Here is a 22321-nt window from a genome sequence, read left to right as displayed (position 1 = left end):
TGGTAGTCCCTGCAATGATTCACCATTTTAATCAGATTTTGACAGCCGTGAGTTTTCAAAAAGCTATTCTATTATATCCCATCTTTATCAGCACATTTGTTTATTGTTCAAAGAGTAGTGGCTGAAACGAGAGGTTAAATATTGCAATTAAAAGCAAAGTGAATTTAGGGCATTTATGCCTTAAACGTTTTGCAGTTAAGAGAAATATTTTGATCAATGATTCCTTTGAACAACTTCTTGTCTCTTCAGCTACAGATAAGACATCTTTATTAGTCACATGTACATCGAAACACATAGTGAAATGCACCTTTTGCGTAGAGTGTTCTGGGGGCAGCCCGCAAGTGTCGCCACACTTCCGGCGCCAACATGGCATGCCTACAAATTCCTAACCCGTACGTCTTTGGAAAGTGGGGGAAACCAGAGCACCCAAAGGAAACCCACACAGACACGAGGAGAATGTACAAACTCCTTACAGACAGTGGCCGGAATTGAACCAGGGTCACTGGCGCTGTAAAGCATTACTCTAACTGCTACACTACCGTGCCTGCAGAAGTGATCTTGGGATCGTAATTCTTCAGGTAGGGAGGAATTTGAGTGGGTGGCCATCAGATCACAGTAGTAGCAGAGTTTCTCTTCCGAGGAACCTTTAAAATTTAAAAGAAACATTTGGACAGGTAGATGGATAAGAGAGATTTAGAGGGATATGGGCCAAATGCAGGCAAATGGGACTAGCATAAATAGGCACCTTGGTCAGAATGGATGAGTTGGACTGAAGGGCCTGTTTCCCTGCTGTATAACTCTGAATCTAAACGTTACCTCCTGCTTGGAGACAGGGAAGTGTGGTCCACACGCCGGGACGATATGTAAAGGGCAAGGTGATAGGGGAATCTTTCCTCTTGGTGGGCAGACAACTCGGATCTGCTTGGCCCCTCTTCAAGCAAGCTGCCTGTGCGCAGGTAAAGCACAATGTGGTGTTTGAATGTTGCACACCAACGTGTTTGGTCTGCTCTGACAGGCAAGGCATTTTCCAGTAATATTACATGATTCACCAGTACAGGGGAAGAGCACAGTTCCTCTGAGTTCAGAGCACAGGGATTGTAAGAGAAAAAAGATCAAAATCAATCTACTACCTTTGACTACCCTGGTTGCTGTAACGCTCTGATAAAGGTGCTCTTGACTAATCTTAGCGAACAGTCATTATTAGTGGAATTTGAGAGGGTGGCTGTCAGATCACACTATAAGCAGAGTTTCCCTTAAGGAGGAACATTTAAAAGTGAAAGAACTTTGCCTCCCACTGGCCGTTGAGTGATTCAGAGGAGAGAGAGAAACGTCTCGGCTTAACACTGGCTGCTCGACTGCTGAATTCTTCCAGCGTCCTGTCTTTTGTTCCAGATTCCAGCATCTGCTGTCTCTTTCGTCTTCAGTCATTATCACTGGGTCTACATCAGACACAGGCTGTAGGTGGAGAAGCTCCCTGAGGCAGATAGTTTTGGGAAGCAGGTGCCCAAATTTCCCGTTCTTTCTGAGCTTGGTGCCCTTATTTTATCAGGTTTCCAATTACCGTGTACAATATCACACAAGCGTGTTACTTCTTGAAGGGGGTCTAATTTGCATTTGAATGCATCAACACCAACTAATACCACCAGGTACCAAGCATGTACCACCAGGTTCAAGGACAGCTTCTATCCCGCTGTTATAAGATTACTGAACAGTCCGCTAGTACGATAAGATAGACTCTTGACTCACAATCTACCTCGTTATGGCCTTACACCTCATTGTCTGCCTGCATTGCATATTCTCTGTAACTGTATCACTTTATTCTGCATTCTGTTATTGTTTTCCCTTGTACTACCTCAATGCACTGTTGTAATGAAATGATCTGTATGGATGGCATGCAAAACAAAATTTTTCCACTGTACCTCGGTACATGTGACAATAATGAAGCAATTTACTATTGGCTCCTTGGATAGCCTCTTGCAGAAACTGATCATCACTCACTGAAATACGGTCTCTGCAGACTGGCTTTGAACTTACTTCACCTCCAAGAACAAGGCAAGTCCTGTACTTGGACAAGCTGAAAATATCTTTCTGACGTTGTCTAGTCCTTTTAGGAATGCTACCAACAGCAATCAGATCACCTCTCAGAGCTCTCTATTCCAGGATCACCTCTCAGAGCTCCCTATTCCAGGATCACCTCTCAGAGCTCCCTATTCCAGGATCACTTCTCAGAGCTCCCTACTCCAGGATCATCTCTCAGAGCTCCCTATTCCAGGATCACCTCTCAGAGCTCCCTATTCCAGGGTCATTTACACATCCAATTATACTCAGGCATTCTGGCTCTTCTGTACTTTTTCAACTCATTTTATTCCAGACCAATTTTAGGTCATAAACCATCTTGGATCTAGGAAGGTTACTGTAACTTATCAAAACCTCAAGACGATTTTGTTTATTTAATGGTGGAAACTTTATTTTTGGCTATGAGATGTGAAAATTAAATTTTGTATTAAAATAAAACCTTGGAAAGCAATGCAGGTCTGCTTAACCTGGGCAGTCAGTACCCCTGAGGTCCTCTTTTCAGCCACATATACTTTAGGGGCCATACACAGGAACTTCAGTTATTGGCAACATGTTTATTAATCTGCATGGGAGTAGTTGCCTTAATCCAGTAAACCTGAAATCACTTTTACATGGAACAGTAGAGCACAGTACGGGCTCTTTGGCCCACAATGTTGTGCTGACCTATATAAACCTACCCCACGATCAATCTAATTCTTCCCTCCTACACAGCCCACAACCCTCCATTTTTTTTTTAACATCCATGTGCCTATCTAAAAGTCCTTTAAATATCCCTGTTGCATTAGCCTCTACCACCACTCACGGCAGTGCGTTCCAGGCACCCACCACTCTCTGTGTGAAAAACCTACCTCTGACATCTCCCCTAAACTTTCCTCCTCTGACCAGAAACTTATGTCCTCTGGTATTGGTTTTAATCCCACATTCAGTTTAATTATTATTAGCAAGTATTGGCTTTATAAATTATATGTCTCTACTCTTGCGCTCAGCTGCACTCTAACAAAGTCAGGAGGTAAAATTATTTCTGTGTTCATTCATGGACATCGGCAGCAAGCCAACATTTATTGTCCAACACTAGTCTCTCCTGAGAAGGAGTTGGTGGACTGTCTTCCTGAAACAGGTCTTAGAGAGACAGAGCATCACACAGCATGGAAAGAGGCTCCTTGGCCGGAGCCTGCACTGACCATCAACTACTAAAACTGTATTAACCCTAGCTTTCATTCTCTCCACATTGTGATCAACTCCTCCCAGATTCTACCACTCACCTACATACCAGGGGCAATTTACAGCCACCAATTAACCTACCGACCCGCACACCTCTGGGATGTGGGAGGAAACTGGAGCACCCAGTGTTGTTGGGTATGGAGTTCCAGTACTTTATATACCAGTGATGAAGGAATAGTGATACATCTCCAGGTCAGCAACCTGTTCAGTTTGAAGGTGATCATGGCTCCTTGCACCCATTTGACCCCGTTCTCCTAAAGGCCGCTGGCTTGAGAAAAGCTGTCGAAGTAACGTCAGTGCCTATTGTTGATGGTACACAGCTGGAGAGAGGCTCTGGATGTGGACATTTTACTCTCAGGAGCTAAGGCTAAGCAGGGGGAGCAGAAGGGAGTCACTTGGATAATACCAGGAACGAGATGCTACTCCTCTAGCTCTAGAGCGATGAGGTGATCTACAAAGGAAGTCAAAATTCTTACAGGTTTTGACAACACCAGCCAGGGAGAACCATCTCCCCTGGACAATGGATGGGCAGCAACTGCTGTTCACCAAAGCAACCATGTGAGGGGCTGAGAAATATTTTTAATATAGAACAAGCATCAGAATATTTCATGACACCCCCTCCACCGCAACAGTGGAAGCTGAATGTACATTGACAAAAATAGGACAAAAAACTGCTAAGTGTAATGGATGTAGGAAAAGAACAGGGAAGTGAGATAGTACTGACAGCACTTCCAAAGAGTGGCACACCCCACACCATTGTAAGATTCTGCCTCTGTAGCAGATTAGAGTTCACTAATACAATTTAGTTACAGCGTCCCGTACCTGTTTGCGGACATATTCAACCATCAGCTCCAACTGTCTTGGATCCTCGCACTGTTTATTGAAGAAGTGCCTCCAAAGAGATGCAGCTAACACACGATCATCTGATAAAATTCCCTGATTAAAAGAACAAAAACCAAGAAGAGTTCAGCATCATCAAGACTGAGCAGGAAACAAAAGACATCTTCACTCAGCCAATGCACAGTGGGCAACTACAGGTCCTAAGGATCATTGACATGCAGCAGTTCCCATTACTGGAACACCACAGGGTGGAAGCATGAACAATCCAGTGAAGAAAAAACTGCTTTTACCTAATGTCTTTCATGACTGCAGGATATCTCAAAGAAATAATTGTGAAGTGTCATCACTTCTGTAACGCAGGAAATGCAGCAGTCAATTTGTACACAGCAAGCTCCAACATAATGCAAGGGATATTGCCCAGATCATCAGTTTTAAGGCACCACTGAGTGTTAAACATTGGCCTGCACATGACACAACTTCCCTGAACTTGTTTCAGGGTAGTTTCCTGGAGCCTTTGTATTTCTGTGAGAGAACAGTCAGTGTCTCGGTTTGATGTTATTAAACTGGAAAGAGTACATAACAGATTTACCGGGCCTGGGTTACAAGGAGAGGTTGTGTAGACAAGGACTTTATTCCCTGGAATGTAGGAGATTGAGGGGTGAACTGATAGAGGTGTATAAGATCATGAGGGGCATAGACAGGGTGAAAGCACATAGTCTTTTTCCCAGGGAGGGGGTGTTAAAAACAAGAGGGCATAGGTTTAAGATCAGAGGCGAGAGATTTAAAAGGGACATCAGGGGCAGCTTCTTCTCACAAAGGGTGGTGCGTATTTGGAATGAGCTGCCAGAAATAGTGGTTGAGGCGGGCACATTAGCAGCGTTTAAAAGCCATCTAGATAACTACATGGATAGGAGAGATTAGAGGGCTATGGGACAAATGTGGGTGAATGGGACTAGCTCGCTGGGCAACACAGTCAGCATGGACAAGTTGGGCTGAAGGGCCTGCTTCCATTCTGTACGATTCTGTGTCGATGTAAAGACTGCACTGCAGAGTCACTGAGTCAGTCTACACTTGGGTCTAGAGGAGGTTCAAAATCATCACCTTCTGACTCAGAAGGCCATTAAACCCTGGCATATTCATTTATACAGCATCACACTGCAATTGCTCAAATGTTTCAAATTTGACACAATAACTTTCCAAATAGTGCAATCACCATTTATACAGATTGCAATAAATGAACAAAGAATAAATCTGGTTTTGATGCAATAATCATCTCATATTCTTCTAGCGAAGGCCTTGGTGGAGAATTTTATCGTGGCAGGGATCACAAACAAGTTCAATTGTTTCAAGATCCAGAGAACACTTGCTTTTTCTTGGGGTGCACCTTGGCTAACACTCACTTGAGCATCAACTGTGGTTCCCTGGGTAACACTCTGGGCTTTGAACCAAACATTCAAGTCCTGCTCCAGAATCAGACATAGAGTCCATGCTGAAACCCTCCTCCAGTACTGAGGGAGTGCCAATATCTTTCAGAACAGAAGTTTAATCAAGGGGTTATCTGCTGTCTCAAGATCCTGTGGCATAATTTGGAAGGACATAGGAGTTCTCCCAGGATCTTGGCCAATACTTAAATACTCAAACAACATCTAAAACAGATGATCTGATCGTCAAATTGCTGTTTGAGGAACCTTGCTGTACGTCATCTGGGAGTCATGAACCCGCAGCCTTCTGACCTGTAGGCTAGGGACCTTACCAAGCTGACACGTGAAATGGAAGACGAAGGTAGGAACAATGGTGATCAGAAGATATATTCAGCACAAAAATAGAGGAATACACACAATGTCCAGCAGATGGTACAAGCTATGCTACATTACTCTAAGCAAAGCAGGTTAAACTATCTCCTACTCCACCTCAGATCAAATGTTATGGCAAGGTCCCAAATTGGTTCTCCACTGGACCAAATAGCCATTCTATCAGGAAATAAACACGCACCCCTCAAACTCATTCAGTGGTGACAGAGAGAGAGGAAGAGAAGCAGGGAAAGGGGACACCTATTTTGTCTCTGCAGAACTCAGTTTAGTGAGGCAGGATTCGTGTAGAAAGTAAACAAGGAAATGTACAAGTGCCTAATGGCATTTCACGGAGATTAATTCCAACTAAAATAAGGCAAATCGATGCCAAATGATTTTGGTTTAGAAGCACAGTGTAGGCTTGTTCTGACCCAAGCTTTTTGATGGAAGCAGTATTATTTTAATACCTTGCGGATAAAGCATATATAAAGAGTTTTTGGCTGCTGAAAAGGCCAGATCAGGAGTGAACACCCTGAATGAGGGGCCATCAACATAGGACTCTCACTAATAAATCCAAAAGGGAATTCAGAAATGTCTTTAACTGGAAAGTGGTGAGAACATGGAACTTGCTCCCACAGGGGGGTAGTTGAGGCCACTACCATTCATGGGGAGGTGAGGTAAGCATGAGGGAGATACTCTCAGAAGGATATGCTGACTGGGTGAGGTGAAGTGGAGTGGGAGCAAGACTGTGTGGAGCACAGATGCCCATGGCCAAACAGCATGTTTCTCTACTGTATGCACTTGGCAGTCAGCTGGATTGTGCTGCATCTCCCTGTAAATCGTGCAAAGCAGACAGCGCAAATCACCGCAACACCTCCCTAAATTGACAGGGTGGTGAACGTGGCTTTTGGCACACTGGCCTTCCATTAATCAGGGCATTGAGTGTAGAAGCTGGGATGTTACGTTGCAGTTGTACAAGACGTCAGTGAGGCCGCATTTGGAAGACTGTTTTCGGTTTTGGTCACCCTGCTATAGGAAAGATGCCTGTTGGAAAGAAGGTGGAAAAGGTTTACCAGGATGTTGTTAGGACTCGAGGGACTGAGTTATTGTGAGAGGTTGAGCAGGCTAGGACTTTATTCAGGGGAGAATGAGGAGTGATCTTTTTCCCAGGGTAGAAATGTCAAATACTAGAGGGCATGCATTTAAGGTGAGAGAGGGAAGTTTAAGGGAGATGAGCGGGGCAAGTTTTTTTTTACACAGACTGTGGTAGGTGCCTAGAACGGTCTGCCAGGGGTAGTGGTGGGACCAGATATGATAGTGGCTTATAAGAGGCTTTTAGAATATGCAGGGAATTGAGGGATATGGATCATGTACAGGCAGAAGAGATTTAGGTTACTTTGACATTGTGTTTGGCACAGACATGGTGGGCCAAAGGGCCTGTTTCCTATTCGATGTTCTACGAAATTTTCAGTTGACTGAGCAGCAACAGATTCTGGGTGGGGGGGGGATGGCAGAGGGAGTAAGGGGAAGAAAGAGCGTGCCAGAATTTGATCTTCTCAATGCTAAACAGCAGATGGTCAGGAGAATGAAAGCCCATGGTTTGGTTTATTAGTATTGTCACATGTACCGAGGTTCATTGAAAAACTTTGTTTTGCATGCCATCCATACAGATCATTTCACCACACCAGTGCATCGAGGTAGTACAAGGGAAAACAATAACAGAATGCAGAATAAAGTGTTACAGACAATAAGGTGCAAGGCAATAACAAGATAGACTGTGAGGTCAAGAGTCCATCTTATCGTACAAGGGAACTGTTCAAGAGTCTTATAACAGCGGGACAGAAGCTGTCCTTGAGCCTGGTGGTACGTGCTTTCAGGCTTTTGTATCTTCTGCCTGATGGAAGGGGGGTGAAGAGAGGATGTCCGGGGTGGGTGGGGTCTTTGATTATGTTGTCTGTTTTACAGAGGCAGCGGGAAGTGTAGACAGAGTCCGTGGAGGGGAGGCTGGTTTCCCTGATGTGCTGAGCTGTGTCCACAACTCTCTGCAGTTTCTTGTGGTCTTGGGCAGAGTAGTTGCCGTATCAAGCCATGATGCATCCGGATAGGATGCTTTCTATGGTGAATCTGTAAAAACTGGTGAAGGTCAATGGGGACATGCCAAATTTCTTTAGCCTCCTGAGGAAGTAGAGCATCCACAGAAGTAGGGTAAACCCAAAAGGGTCTCAGTGAGAGAAGGGGTAGGACAAGAGCAGACAGGTCTAGTGACCAGAGGGCTGTGTGTTGTTGGGCTTCAATGAGTTCAGTGCTCAGTTCTTTGCTTAGCATGGGGGGCAAGTATTAATGATTTGGTCTTAAATATTGTTTGTAGACAAGGACAAAAGTGATAGTCAGAGGACCAGAAATTCAAAGATAAAACACTCACCTCATCATACCCAAAAATAGCTGCATAAAAATTCTGTGTCATAACTTGTATCTGCTCCTTCAACACAACCGATTCGATCTGAGGGGCACAAACAGTAACATGAATGAGCACCTGGGCAAAAGACAGCAGATTACAATGAACTGCGGAGAGTTTGAGAAACGCGCTCTCCAGCAGTTGACCAGAGCAAGTTACAAGAGCATCCTTAAATGGTTACCCCATCGGCAACACACCAATAACCAGCTGGCTTATATTATAAATTGCTCAACTGTAAGGCAAACGCCAGCACGGACTAGCTGGGTGAGTGACCTGTTCCTGAGCTGTATATTTTATATAATAACTTTTCCCTTCATTGCAGCTTTCAATATTCTCAGTCATTTATTTCATTTCCCCCCACCACTACTCCCCGTCCCAACCCTTTCTCCATTAGGGAAAACAAAGACACGCTTGTGTACTTAACTGGGTGAACTGGAGAGGCAACACAGAGGGGTCACAGATGCCTAGGAAATCTGAGTAAACCCAGTTTGCATATATTTCAGACATAGGCAGATGTTCTTCCTCTGAAAGGTGGTGTTCAGAGTTGACATTAAGCCAGTGAATGAAAGGCCTTCACCATTAAGGGATTGTTACAGCGTTCCTCACGGAATTCCTTTACCTTGCACAAGGGGAAAAAATGTCAGGGCTCTTAATCCTTGGATCAATTTCAAATCTGACCAATGTCAGCACCTCAAAGTTTGGCTGCAGACCTGCCATCACTGCTCCCGAGCTTGTGAAAGATTGTAAATTTGAGAAATTGTTGTCCTCGGGGGAAGACCTGGATGGTGTTGGTGGTTAGCATGCTGACTGCTTGTTTCTGCAACGTAACCTTTCTTTCCCTTTGACTTTCTTTGCCTCATTCTTCATGATTTTCCTCTCTCCCCAGGATATCAAGCTCCTCGCTGAGGGACTATTCTCAGGGCAGCAGAGATGAAACCAGAGCAACAAGCAATCTGCTGGAAGAACTCAGTGGGTCGAGCAGCATCTGGCTCAACCCGTTGAGTTCTTCCAGCAGATTGTTTGTTGCTCCATATTCCAGCATCTGCAGTCTCTTGTGTCTCCAGAGATGAAACCAGCCCAGGACTCGAGTTGGAATCACCACTGACCAGGGAAGCCATTCAGGCTATTTTAATCCCTCCACCCAGAATGATCGCTAGACCATTCTGTCCTGTTGGCATCTAGTTTTTCCTAAAACTCCAAAGTTTTTGCCTCAAGCAACAGTCTGCTGGAGGAACTTGGTGGGTTGAGCAGCATCTGTGGGAGAAAAATAGAACCATAGAACCCTTCGGCCCACCATGTTGTGCCGCCCTACAAACCACACCTAAGACTATCTAACCCCTTCCTCCCACATATCCCTCTATCTTAAATTCCTCCATATGCTTATCCAACAATCTCTTGAATTTGACCAACGTATCGGCCTCCACCACCGCCCCAGGCAGCGCATTCCATGCACCGACCACTCTCTGGGTGAAAAACCTCCCTCTGACGTCTCCCTTGAACTTCCCACCCATTACCTTAAAGCCATGCCCTCTTGTTTTGAGCATTGGTGCCCTGGGAAAGAGGTGCTGGCTGTCCACTCTATCTATTCCTCTTAATATCTTGTATACCTCTATCATGTCTCCCCTCATCCTCCTTCTCTCTAATGAGTAAAGCCCTGGCTCCTTTAATCTCTCCTCATAAGCCATACTCTCTCATCCAGGCAGCATTCTGGTAAATCTCCTCTGCACCCTTTCTGCAGCTCCACATCTTTCCTATAATGAGGCGACCAGAACTGGACACAGTACTCTAAGTGTGGCCTAACCAGAGTTTTGTAAAGCTGCGTCATTACTTCGCGGCCCTTAAACACGATCCCACGACTTATGAAAGCTAACATCCCATAAGCTTTCTTAACTACCCTATCTACCTGTGAGGCGACTTTCAGTGATCTGTGGATATGAACCCCCAGATCCCTCTGCTCCTCTACACTGCCCAGAATCCTGCCATTTAATTGGAGTTTGTCCTTCCAAAGTGTACCACCTCACACTTCTCCGGATTGAACTCCATCTGCTGCTTGTCAATCCAGCTCTGCATCCTATCAATATCCCTCTGTAAGCTTCGACAGCCCTCCACACTATCCACACCACCACTGATCTTAGTGTCATCTGCAAACTTGCTAACCCACCCTTCCACCCCCTCATCTAAGTCATTAATAAATATCACAAAAAGTAGAGGTCCCAGAACCGATCCCTGTGGGACACCACTAGTCACAGCCCTCCAATCCGAATGCACTCCCTCCACCACAACCCTCTGCTTTCTACAGGCAAGTCAATTCTGAATCCACTCTGCCAAGCCTCCCTGGATCCCTTGGCCTCTGAACTTCTGAAGAAGCCTACCACGCGGAACCTTATCAAACGCCTTACTAAAGTCCATGTAGACCACATCCACTGCACTACCCTCATCAATCTTCCTGGTCACCTCCTCAAAGAACCCTATCAGGCTTTTGAAGCAAGATCTTCCCTTCACAAAGCCATGATGGCTGTCCCTAATCAGTCCATGATTCTCTAAATGCTCATAGATCTTATCTCTTAGAATCCTTTCTAACAGCTTACCCACCACAGACGTAAGGCTCACTGGTCTATAATTCCCTGGACTATCCCTACCTCCTTTTTTGAATAAGGGGACAACATTCGCCACCCTCCAATTCTCCGGTACCATCCCCATGGCCAACGAGGACTCAAAGATCCTAACCAATGGTTCAGCAATCTCCTCCCTCGCCTCACGAAGCAGCCTGGGGAATATTCCGTCAGGCCCCAGAGACTTATCTGTCCTAATATTTTCTAACAACTCCAACACATCCTCTCTCGATACCTACATAATCTAGAACATTACCCTTACCAACACTGTCCTCAGCATCATCAAGATCCCTCTCCTTGGTGAATACTGAAGAGAAGTATTCATTGAGAACCTCACCCACTTCCACAGCTTCCAGGCACATCCTGCCACCTTCGTCTTTAATTGGACCTACCTTTACTTTAGCCATCCTTCTGCTCTTCACATATGAGAAAAAAGTCTTGGGATTCTCCTTAACCCTACTCGCCGAAGCCTTTTCATGTCCCCTTCTCACTCTCCTCAGCCCTTTCTTATGTTCCTTCCTTGCTACTCTATATTCTTCATGAGCCCTGTCTGATCCTTGCTGCTTACACCTCATGTATGCTGCCTTCTTCTTCCTAACTAGTTGTTCCACCTCTCTCGTCACCCACGTTCCTTCACCCTGCCATTCCTTCTCTGCCTCACCGGGACACATTTATCCCTAACATCCTGCAAAAGATCCCTGAACATTGACCACATCTCTTTAGTACATTTCCCTTCAAAAATGTCATCCCAATTTACACTCCCAAGTTCTCGCCTTATAGCCTCATAATTCACTTTTCCCCAATTAAATATCTTCCTGTCCTCTTTGCTCCTATCCCTGTCCATGACAATTCTAAAGGTTATGGAGCAATGTTCACTGTCCCCCAAATGCTCACCCACCGATAGACCGGTTACCTGTCCCGGTTCATTACCTAAAACTAGATCTAATATGGCATTCCCTCTAGTCGGCCTGTCAACATACTGTGTCAGGAATCCGTCCTGGACACACTTAACAAACTCCACCCCATCTAAACCTTTGGCACTAAGTAGGTGCCAATCAATATTTGGAAAGTTGAAGTCTCCCATTATAATAACCCTGTTATTTTCGCATCTTTCCAAAAACTGCCTCCCAATCTGCTCCTCAGTATCCCTACTGCTACCGGGGGGCCTATAGAATACTCACAGGAGGGTAACTGCTCCTTTCTTGTTCCTAACTTCCACCTATATTGACTCTAGAGAGAATCCTTCTACATTATTTACCCTTTCTGCAGCTGTAACAGTGTCCCTGACCAGTATCACCACCCCTCCTCCTCTTCTCCCCCTGCCCATCCCTTTTAAAACACTGAAAACCAGGACTATTCAATATCCATTCCTGCCCTGATGTTTTGGGTCGAAACCCTGCATGTGTCCTGATGCAGACTTTCGACCCGGAACGTCGACAATTCCTTTCCCCCCCACACAGATGCTGCTTGAACCACTGAGTTCCTCCAGCAGATTATTTCTTGCTTCGGATTCCAGCATCTGCAGTCTCTTGTGCTTCCAAAGTTTTCACCTCCACTAGAAATTCAATCCACGCGTGTGCACGTGTGAAGAACCTCTTGGAGGTTGAATTTGCCCCTCTGATGAAAGTAAAAGATCCCACGGCACTACCCGAAGAGGGGCAGCAGAACTCTCCTTGGGTCTGTTCAATATCATTGAAACACTGCTGTTTGTACAAGTTTGACTTATGTCAACTGAGCACCATTTCCCTTACACCTCAAAAAAACATTTCATTGTGTGAAAAACTCTTTGAGACAGCTGGACGTTGTGAAAGGCCAAATACAAATCCATCCAACTTTTACCAGTTTTCAACCTATGTCACCTTGCCCTACTCTTCCAATGATATTATGTACTCACCTTTCCCAAAACCATTTGCCGTCTTGTAAGCCACCACAGAATCACCCACCTTTTGCACTGAAGATCACTCTCATTGCTCTTTGACCTGCCCTACACAAAGAACATACAACAGTACAGCACAGGAGGAGGCCCTTCAACCCCTGATGTTGTGCTGAATTAATTAATCTAGTAATTAAATGCCTAACTAAACTATTCCATTCTACTTACACAATGTCCATATTCCTCCATTCTCTGCACATTCATGTGCCTACCTAAGAGCCTCTTAAATGTCTCTATCGTATCTGCCTCCACCACCACCCTTGGCAGCACATTCCAGGCACTCACCGCTCACTGTGCAAAAACCTACCCCGCACATCTCCTTTGAACTCACCCCCTCTCACCTTAAATGCATGCCCTCTAGTATTAGACATTTTAACCCGGGGAAAAAGATACCAGCTGTCTACTCTATCTGTGTCTCTCACAATCTTATATAAACTTCTATCAGGGTTTCCCTTCAGCCTCTGCCACTCCAGCAAAAACAACCCAAGTTTGTCCAACCTCTCCTTACAGCCTCTAATCCAGGCAGCATCCTGGTGAACCTCTTCTGCACCCTCTCCAAAGTCTCCACATCCTTCCTATAATGGGACGACCAGAATTGAATGCAATACTCCAGAAGTGGCCTAACCAGAGCTTTATAAAGCTGCAACATAACTTCCCGACTTTTGAACTCAGTGCCTCAACTAATAAAGACAAGCATGCTGTACGCCTTCTTTACCACCGTATCACCTTGTGCAGCCACTTTCAGGAAGCTATGGACTTGGACCCTAAGATCCTTCTGTATGTCAACACTGTTTAGGGTCCTGCCATTAACAGTGTACTGTCCCTTGACTTTCTCAGGAGCACTGAACCCCTTGCGCCTGTCTCACTATTTAGTTAGATCACAGCTGATCTGCATCTCAACCTCACTCTCCCTTTGTTTCCATAATGCTTACTAACCTTGCCCTGCCTAACAAAAATCTATTAATCTCCGTTTTGAAACTTTCAATTGACCTGGGTTTTGAGTTCCAGATTTCCATTGCCCTGTGGGTTTGTGAAGATACAAACCACCCATCTGTCCTGAACAGCCTTGGCTTGAATTTTAAGATGTGCCATTCCGTCCCAAGCCAAGAGGAAATAGTTCAATTTATCTACCCGATAAAATCTTTGAATCATCTTAAGTATCTCAGTTACATCATTTCAATATTTTATATTCAAGAGAAAGCCAAGACTCTATAAACTATCCTCAACATTTAACCCTTTAAAAGAAAGAAACATTTATAATTCTTTAACTTTAGTCTCAAAGTGCTTTATATCTGAGGCACTGTTTATATGTGGTCAAGTTTCAAATGCTGCAGCCAACTTGTGCACAGCAAGCTCCCATAAAAACATCATCATTTCTGTGGGAATTAAGGGCCAAATATTGCCCACAATGTTGGGGTAATTCTAACACCTTTCTTCAGAACTCTGCCATTCAGCTCTACAAACAGCTGATGGGGGCCACTGTTTAACAATTCACTGAAAGACAGCACATCCAAGTGAAGCACTCCCTCACCACACTACTGTACTGGACTGTCAGTCTGGATTTGTGTGTGAAGTTTCTGGAATGGGACTTCAACAATACATTGTCTGTGGGGTTGTACTCTGTTTTTATGGCGACATTTGCTTCTTATTTTCTTCATTGGCTTAAGTCTGAGCTGCCTGTAAATATGGAAAGACCCATAGAACTCAATTGTACACACACTCTGACCTCAGTTCATAGAGTATGTACTAACTCGCTCCCCTTCCATGGATACTATTTTATATTTGTCCACATTGAATTACAATAGCCTTTGCTCATTGAAATCGTTACACTTATATTGCACTGCCTCTTTCCTGTCCGAAGGGGATATGATCAAATAACATCCAGGATAGTGTGGGAAATGAAGCTCATATCTTGCTCTGTCACTCACTGGGGTAAAGGATAAAGGTTTCCTCTGGCAATTATACGTGACAGGTCTAACAAACTCACATTCCTCCCTAGATGAGTCAGTCTCAGAGAAGCTGAGATGGGTTGAGAAAGGATTGATGCAACACATTGAGGAATGCTTGCGAAGACAAAACACATTCCCCCTGTTTATGTGGCCTTGTTACACTGGTTATGATGAGGACAATTCCCACACCTGCGGATCCAAGATGTTTTCATTTTCCTTAACTGTGACTTCCTCTCTCCCAAACCCTGAGTCCTCGCCAACTTCCCACCAGCCTTCAAAGAACTTGTGCAGCCTTCACCATGGTGCCACCACCAGCTGATCTTCCCTCCCCTTTCACTGCTCCACCACTCCCTGGTTTAACCTTCCATCTCCACCAGTGCTGATTCCCCTCGTCACAGCGCCTTTCGATGTACCTGCAGAAGGTGTAACACTGTCCCTTTTACTCCTTCCCTTCCCACCATGTAGGGACCCAACCACTCCTTCCTGGTGATGCAGCAATTCTCGAGTTTTTTTCCAATGTCATGTGGTCTATTCTGCGCTCGCCATGTGGTCTGCTCTATGTACTGGAGAAATCAAGTGCAGATTGGCTGTCTGCTCTGTTCAATCCAGAAGGACCGCTCTGAGCTTCCAATTATCTGTCACTTTAATACTCCACCCCATTCTGACCGTTTTGTCTTTGGACTTCTGAATTGTTCCAACATAGAGTAACACAAGTTTTGATGAGAATCATCTTATTTTCTGAATAGGCACGTTACAACGCAGGTCTCAAAACTGAATTCAACAATTTCAGATAACCAGCCTTTGCAGTTTGTCAGAACTGGCTGGTTCTTGTGCAAGGTCATTTACCTCTAACATTAACTCAGATTTTCTCTTTGCAGATTCTGTCCAATGTACTGAGTATTTAAACCATTTTCGGTTTTTAATTCAAAATACTCTACAGTTGGGTCTAAGTGAAACTCGAATATTAATGCAGTGGACGGGGACTAGTCCGTTGACCCCTTTGATTCTGTTTCACTATTCCATGCCCTGAGAAGTGCAGAAGATCAGAAGAACCATTCGATCTCTTATTTCAAATGGCATCCATCACAATTACAACATCTCGTGAGTATAGTTAACTTGTTATGTAAACCACACTCATTGAAAGTGCCTGCAAACTGTTCCATGCCCCAACATTTCTGAAATAATAGAAAGACTCCTGACATCCATTTGTTAACGTCAGTTATGTTAATGGCCTCTATTCATTCCTGATGCCGACTAATCTTACATTGACGGTTATCAGGATTTACAGAGGGATCTTGATCAACTGGGTAAATGGGCTGAGGAATGGCAAATAGAGTTTAATTCAGATAAGTGCGAGGTGTTGCATTTTGAGAAGACAAATGAGGATAAGATATTCATAGTGAATGGTAGGGCCTTGGGGAATGTTGTAGAATAGAGGGACCTAGGGGTACAAGTACATGGTTTCCTGAAAGTGGCATCTCAGGTAGACAGGGTGGTGAAGAAGGCTTTTGACATGATGGCCTTCATCAGTTAGTGCATTGAGTATAGAAGTTGAGATGTTATGTTGCAGTTGTACAAGACGTTGGTGAGGCCGCATTTGGGAGATTGTGTTCAGGTTTGGTCACCCTGTTATAGGAAAGATGCCATTAAGCTGGAAAGAGTGCAGAGGGGATTTACAAGGATGTTGCCAGGACTCAGGGGACTGAGTGTTTGAGAGAGGTTGAGCAGGTTGGGACTTTACTCATTGGAGCATAGGAGAATGAGGGGGTGATCTTATAGAGGTGCATAAAATTATGAGGGGCACAGATAGGGTGAGTGCATAGTCTTTTCCCAGGGTTGGGGAATAAAGAACAAGAGAGCATAGGTTTAAGGTGAGAGGGGAGAGATTTAATAGGAACCTGAGGGGCAACTTTTTCATCCAGAGAGTGGTCAGTATATGGAATGAGCTGCCAGAGGAAGTGATTGAGGCAGGTATATTAACAACATTTAAAAGGTACTTGGACAGGTACATGGATAGGAAAGGTTTAGAGGGATATGGTCCGAATGTGGGTAAATGGGAATCTTGGTCTGCATGGCCCCAGCTACTGAAAGTCAACATGGAACTGCTTCCTTACAATGGAATAAATGAAAGTCCTCAGAAGTGCACAGATCATCAGGTGTCGTTTGACAGTCAGCAATCCTTCATGAGGAACATGCCCCAGGCCAATGCAGCTAAACTATCCACCTCCGCTGAGATGCACAAACCTGAAACCCTGCAAGCATGTCCTGGTCACCAGGTGAATACAGCTGTCTAAAAATCACACTCAGGTGCCTGATAAGCGAATTTTTCTTCTACATTAATATTCACAGAAAACCCAATCTATTTGCGATTTAAACTGGTTATATTCCTTCCTGTTAGCTCAGTATCACTCCTGTGTAAATTTCTGGTGCAGTTAAGCAAACAGCCCAGCAGCAGATTACACATCCTACCACTGCTCCAACCCTCTATTTGTCCTGAAACATATTCCACATGGCTTCTGCTGAAATGTCTATTTCTGGCTCCCCGTCAATATACAGCAAATTAAAACTTTCTTTAAAATTGAAATAGTTTACACAAACTTTATAAACTTTTTATTGGACTTGGAGATGCATGTTCAAGAGTTAGCTGTGGAGAGAGATTGCAGAATTCGTGTCTCAGTACAAATCCACTGACAGAAACGTGCTCTCAGTAATGAAGGCTTGCTGCCTTACCGAAACAGAACAACTCGTCTTCCTACAAGTCAGAAGCAGGCTGCCTGCAATGCACCGTAGTTAAACTCCTGTGGCCAGTGCTTCAGGAGCAAAGCTGCTGCCAATTAAAGGCAGAGCAAACATCTCACGAACTGCGAAAAACCCCTGGCCTTTGGGACGGCTGCTGTGCCCTCTGAGGCCGACTGCAGTGGCTTTACACGCGTTCTGTCTGCGAGGGAAAATACAGCTTCAGTTCTCCCTCTGCACCCCTCCACCCCCACACCCCTTGCAGCAAGGGAGCAGTGGTGAAGAAGGCAGGCTGGAATATATTACAAGCTGAATACAGTGGTAGCTAAAGTGCCAGCCTCCAACAAGGAGGGAAAACATTGCCTCATTAAATAAACCGACAAAAAAAGTAGCAGAAATAAAACAACATAGCACCAGCTCTCAAAAGAAAACCTAATTAAGTAAAACTCTTTTAACCCCTACAATAATTGGCTGAAACAATAGCTTATTACAGAGCATTCCATGGAAATCAACAATCCTTCAGGAAGAAAGCAGGATCAAAAGCCAAATGATAGAGCAGCACTTCCCTTGAATTTCCAATCAAGTCCTAGTTTTCCCAAATCCATAATGCTGAGGTCAAGGGTCAAAGCAAAACCTCACCCAAATCATGGCATTTCATCCACAGATCCATCGTACATTCAAACTCTTTAGACTTAAGAGGAAAAGTGCCAAGGGAAAGGTGCTAGTTAAGGTGCATTTTGTTTTGGAGGATCATCATTTTAAGCCGGGGTTAAGCCTTTAATAGTATAAGCAGCAGTCTGGCCACAGCCCTGTCCTGCCTTCAGTAGGGCTGTTATTGCTCCTGGACCTTACCAATCACCTGTCTAAACTTAATATTCCCTTAATATCCAAATATCCATCAACCTTGGCCTTGAACAACAACAGCATCCTCAGCCCTCATGGGATGGGGCACTTAGAAATCATCAAAATGATTAGACAGAATTAATGAGCTTTTGCAAAGGAAAATCTTTTTTAACAAATTTAACTTCAATGTCACAATTCTCAAAAAGAATGAATTTGCATTGAAATAACATTGGAATTGGAATGTTATTGTCACCCGTACAGGGTTACAGTGAAAAACTTGTCTTGCATACCGTCCATACAGATCATTATACAGGATGCAGAGTAAAATGTCACGACTACAGTGAAAATGCAGTGCAGGTAGACAATAAGGTGCCAAGGTCATAATGAGGTAGATTGTGAGGCCAAGAGTCCTTCTTATTGTACAAGGGAACCGTTTAATAGTCTCATAACAGCGGGATAGAAGCTATCCTTGAGCCTGGTGGTACGTGCTTTCAGGCTTTTGTACTTTCTGATTAATGGGAAGGGGAGAATAATGTCCAAGGTGGGTGGGTGGGGTCTTTATGTTGGCTGCATTACCAAGGCAGCGAGAAGTGTAGACAGAGTCCATGGAGAGGAAGCTGGTTTCTGTGATGTGCTGAGCTGTGTCCACAACACTCTGGAGCTTCTTGTGGTCACAGGCAGAGCAGTTGCCATACCAAGCCGTGATATACCCGGATAGGATGCTTTCTATGGTGCATTGATAAATAACACCTTTCATATCATCTCCATCCTTTTCATACTTGATCTGCAGAAACCAACAGTCTGAATTGTGCACAGCAAAATCCCACAAAGACTATGAAAGTTATGGTGCCAGAGATGAGGGAGTTCAGTAAAGTGGCAAGACTGGAGAAACTGGGATTGATTTCCTTGTAGCAGAGAAAGCCAAAGGGAAATTGATGAATTATAATTACGAGGGTCTGAGACAGAGCAAGATAGGGATAAGTTGTTTCCACTGGCAGAAGGGCTGGTAACTAGATGTTACCCAGGTAAAATCACTGGAAAAAGAACCGGAAGAGATTTTATTTTAAACAATGCAGATCTGTTGATCTGGAAAACACTGTTCTGAGAGGGCAGCGGATACAGATGTAGGAGTAGCTTTCAAAATAAAATTGGATAATTACTTGAAAGGGAAGATTTTGCAGGGTGACAGTGAAATAGAAGGTTTGGACTAATTGTACATACTTTCATAAAATCTGTACAAGCATGATGGTCTGAATGTGGTGGAAGCTTTGCAATTGAGAATACACACTTTGCTTGGTGATACTGATTCGGGGAAGATTATTGGTTTATCATTGTCGCATGTACCAAGATACAGTGAAAGGCTTTTGTTTGCATTCCATCCAGACAGATCATTCCATACACAAGTACATCGAGCTACACACAAAACACTGGAGGAACTCAGCGGGTCAGGCAGCATCTATGGCGGGAAATAGACAGTCGACGCTTTGTGTCGAGACCCTTCCTCTTGCAGCCATGTGTTTCCATGAGAACATTGAGGTAGTGCAGAAGAGAAAAAAAGAATGCAGAATATAGTCTGACAGTTACAGAGAAAGTGCAGTGCAGGCAGACAAATAAAGTGTAAGGGCCACGATGAGGTAGATTGAGAGATCAAGAATTCATCTACCATATAAGAGGTCCGTTCAAGAGTCTTATAACAATGAGATAGGACTCTCTGCATGGTGCCGTGGGAAGCTTTAGATCCACCTGTTTACGTAGTCCAACATCTTCCTCACTCACCAATCGGTGACCGCTCCAAGGACGCACCAGAGGACCAGCGCCAAAGATCAACTGACATTATCCGCTCAGTTCCCTGCACAGAATCGTACGTCCACCGGTTTCCAGCTCAGAGCAAGGACTGCCACCACAGAAAAAAAAAAACACCTTGGAAGAGTGCGCCCGGCCTTAATAGTTTCCAATAAGTCAGATAGACAGGACTGAATTTACTGGACATCTGAAGGAAAGAGATCTTGGGATCCAGGTCCATAGTTCACTGAAAGTGGCTACACAAGTGGATAAGGTGGTAAAGAAGGCGTATGGCATGCTTGCCCTCATTGGTAGGGGTGTTGAGTATAAGAGTGAGGAAGTCATGCTGCAGCTAAATGAAACTTTAGTCAGACCGTACTTGGAGTATTGTGTGCAGTTCTGGTCGCCCCATCATAGGAAGGATGTGGAGACTGTGGAGAGGGTGATGAACAGGTTTACCAGGATACTGCCTGGATTGGAGGGTATGAGATATAGGGGAAGGTTGGACAAACTTGTTGTTCTCCCTACAGTGTTCTCCCTACAGTGTCTCAGGATGATGGGAGACCTGACAGAGGTTTTTAAAGTTATGAGAGGCATAGATAGGGTAGACAGTCAGAATCTTTTCCCCAGGGTAGAAATGTCAAACACCAGAAGACGTGCTTTTAAGGTTAGAGGGGGGAAATTTAAAGGTGACATGAGGGGCAAGATTTACGTAGAGAATGGTAGGTACCTGGAATGAGTAACCAGGGGTGGTGGTGGAAGCTGGCAGTTTGGTGGAGTTTAAGAGGCTTTTAGATAGACACAAGAATATTAAGGTAATGGAGGGATAGGGAGGACATTTAGTATAAATTGGCATCAAGATCGGCACAGCATCATCGGCCGAAAAGCCTGTCCAGTGCTGTACTGTTCTATGTTCTGAGATTGAAGAGTATAAAATTCAGACAATCTCTGTCGACCAGTAACCATTCATTAAAATGAATAGTACACGAGGCTGGCAAGTTTCTGTGGAAGTGATACAGTACAAAGGAAGCAACCGAGCTTTGCAAAGCAGTAACTTGCACACAGAACCTTATGGTTGAATATATGAAAGTTTTAACTTTGTTGAGTTAAAATAATCGATACACACTTCTGAGATGCAGCATCAGAAACAAAATCTTCCACAGAAACAAATCAGATAAATGACCTCAAGTTATTCTCCAGTCTTGATCAATCTTGCAGTTTTTCTTTTTTTTAAGAAAATACCCTTAATGAAACTTGACTAAAATAGCTGAAAGTGCTGAGGTCAGGAGCTCTTTGTGATGTTTACACAGCTGTGTCAATTTTCGATTCTCAAACTTCAACCAGTTGAGCTCAAGCTCCCCTGATTAACTAAAGGACGTGCAAGAAAGAGGGGAGCCTCGCACCAAGAGCTTTGGTAAGCGTTTTATCCGCGCCTCAAATCTCAGAATTCGATGACCTAAATTCAAACAAACACTAGCTATCTAATAATGGTTACCATATGTCTGCAGCTGAATTGCAGTCTACACTGGGATGAGGGTTTGTCACAAGAACATTTTAGTAAGGAGCAATTTGGAAATTTTCTTTTAAAATCCCCATTTTCAAAACACGCCTTAATGGAATCCAGAAAGAAGGTATCCAGGCTCACTGGCCTTTATCATCCTGAAAAGGAGACAAGCAGCGACAAATCACCTCATAACCCGTCACTGCCGTGCTTCACAGGAGCTTTTACCAGATATTACTTAACGTTGATAATGCTTAAAGTATTAGCAGGACAGATGACCAAAAAAAATAGCTGAATTGGTAGGTTTTAAGGAACATCTCAAGGGAGGGGAGGTACAGGCAGAGACATGTAAGGAGGGATTTCCAGGGCTTAGGGCTTTGATTGCCAATGCTGTAACAGACATTGGGGTTACATGCGTGGCCAGGATTGGATGAGCAGAGATCTTGGGAGGGGTCTGAGGGCTTAATGGGAAGGGGTGGGGATGAGGTCATGGGCGGATGATAAGAATTTTAAGCCTGAACAGGAGGCGATGCAGTACAGCGGATGTTAGCAGAGCTCTGGATGAGCCAGTGTTTGCAGAGGG

The 22321-nt window shown here is 44.3% G+C and overlaps 1 protein-coding gene across 1 annotated transcript in view; it reads right to left on the bottom strand.

Moving 5' to 3' along the window:
- The window catches only part of LOC127578693 (ubiquinol-cytochrome-c reductase complex assembly factor 1), a 104420-nt gene that overhangs the window by 8073 nt on the left and 74026 nt on the right, over window positions 1–22321 (bottom strand). Inside the window, exons 7-8 of the mRNA XM_052030978.1 lie at window positions 8350–8427; window positions 4120–4233 (exon numbers count right to left, since the gene is read on the bottom strand). Of these exons, the coding sequence (XP_051886938.1) occupies window positions 4120–4233; window positions 8350–8427 (192 nt within the window). The remainder of the gene's footprint in view (window positions 1–4119; window positions 4234–8349; window positions 8428–22321) is intronic.

This window comes from Pristis pectinata, chromosome 16 (genome assembly GCF_009764475.1).
Source record: "Pristis pectinata isolate sPriPec2 chromosome 16, sPriPec2.1.pri, whole genome shotgun sequence".
Lineage (NCBI taxonomy): Eukaryota > Metazoa > Chordata > Chondrichthyes > Rhinopristiformes > Pristidae > Pristis > Pristis pectinata.
Note: the sequence above shows the minus strand (reverse complement) of the source record. Positions and strands in the feature narration are given on the sequence as shown.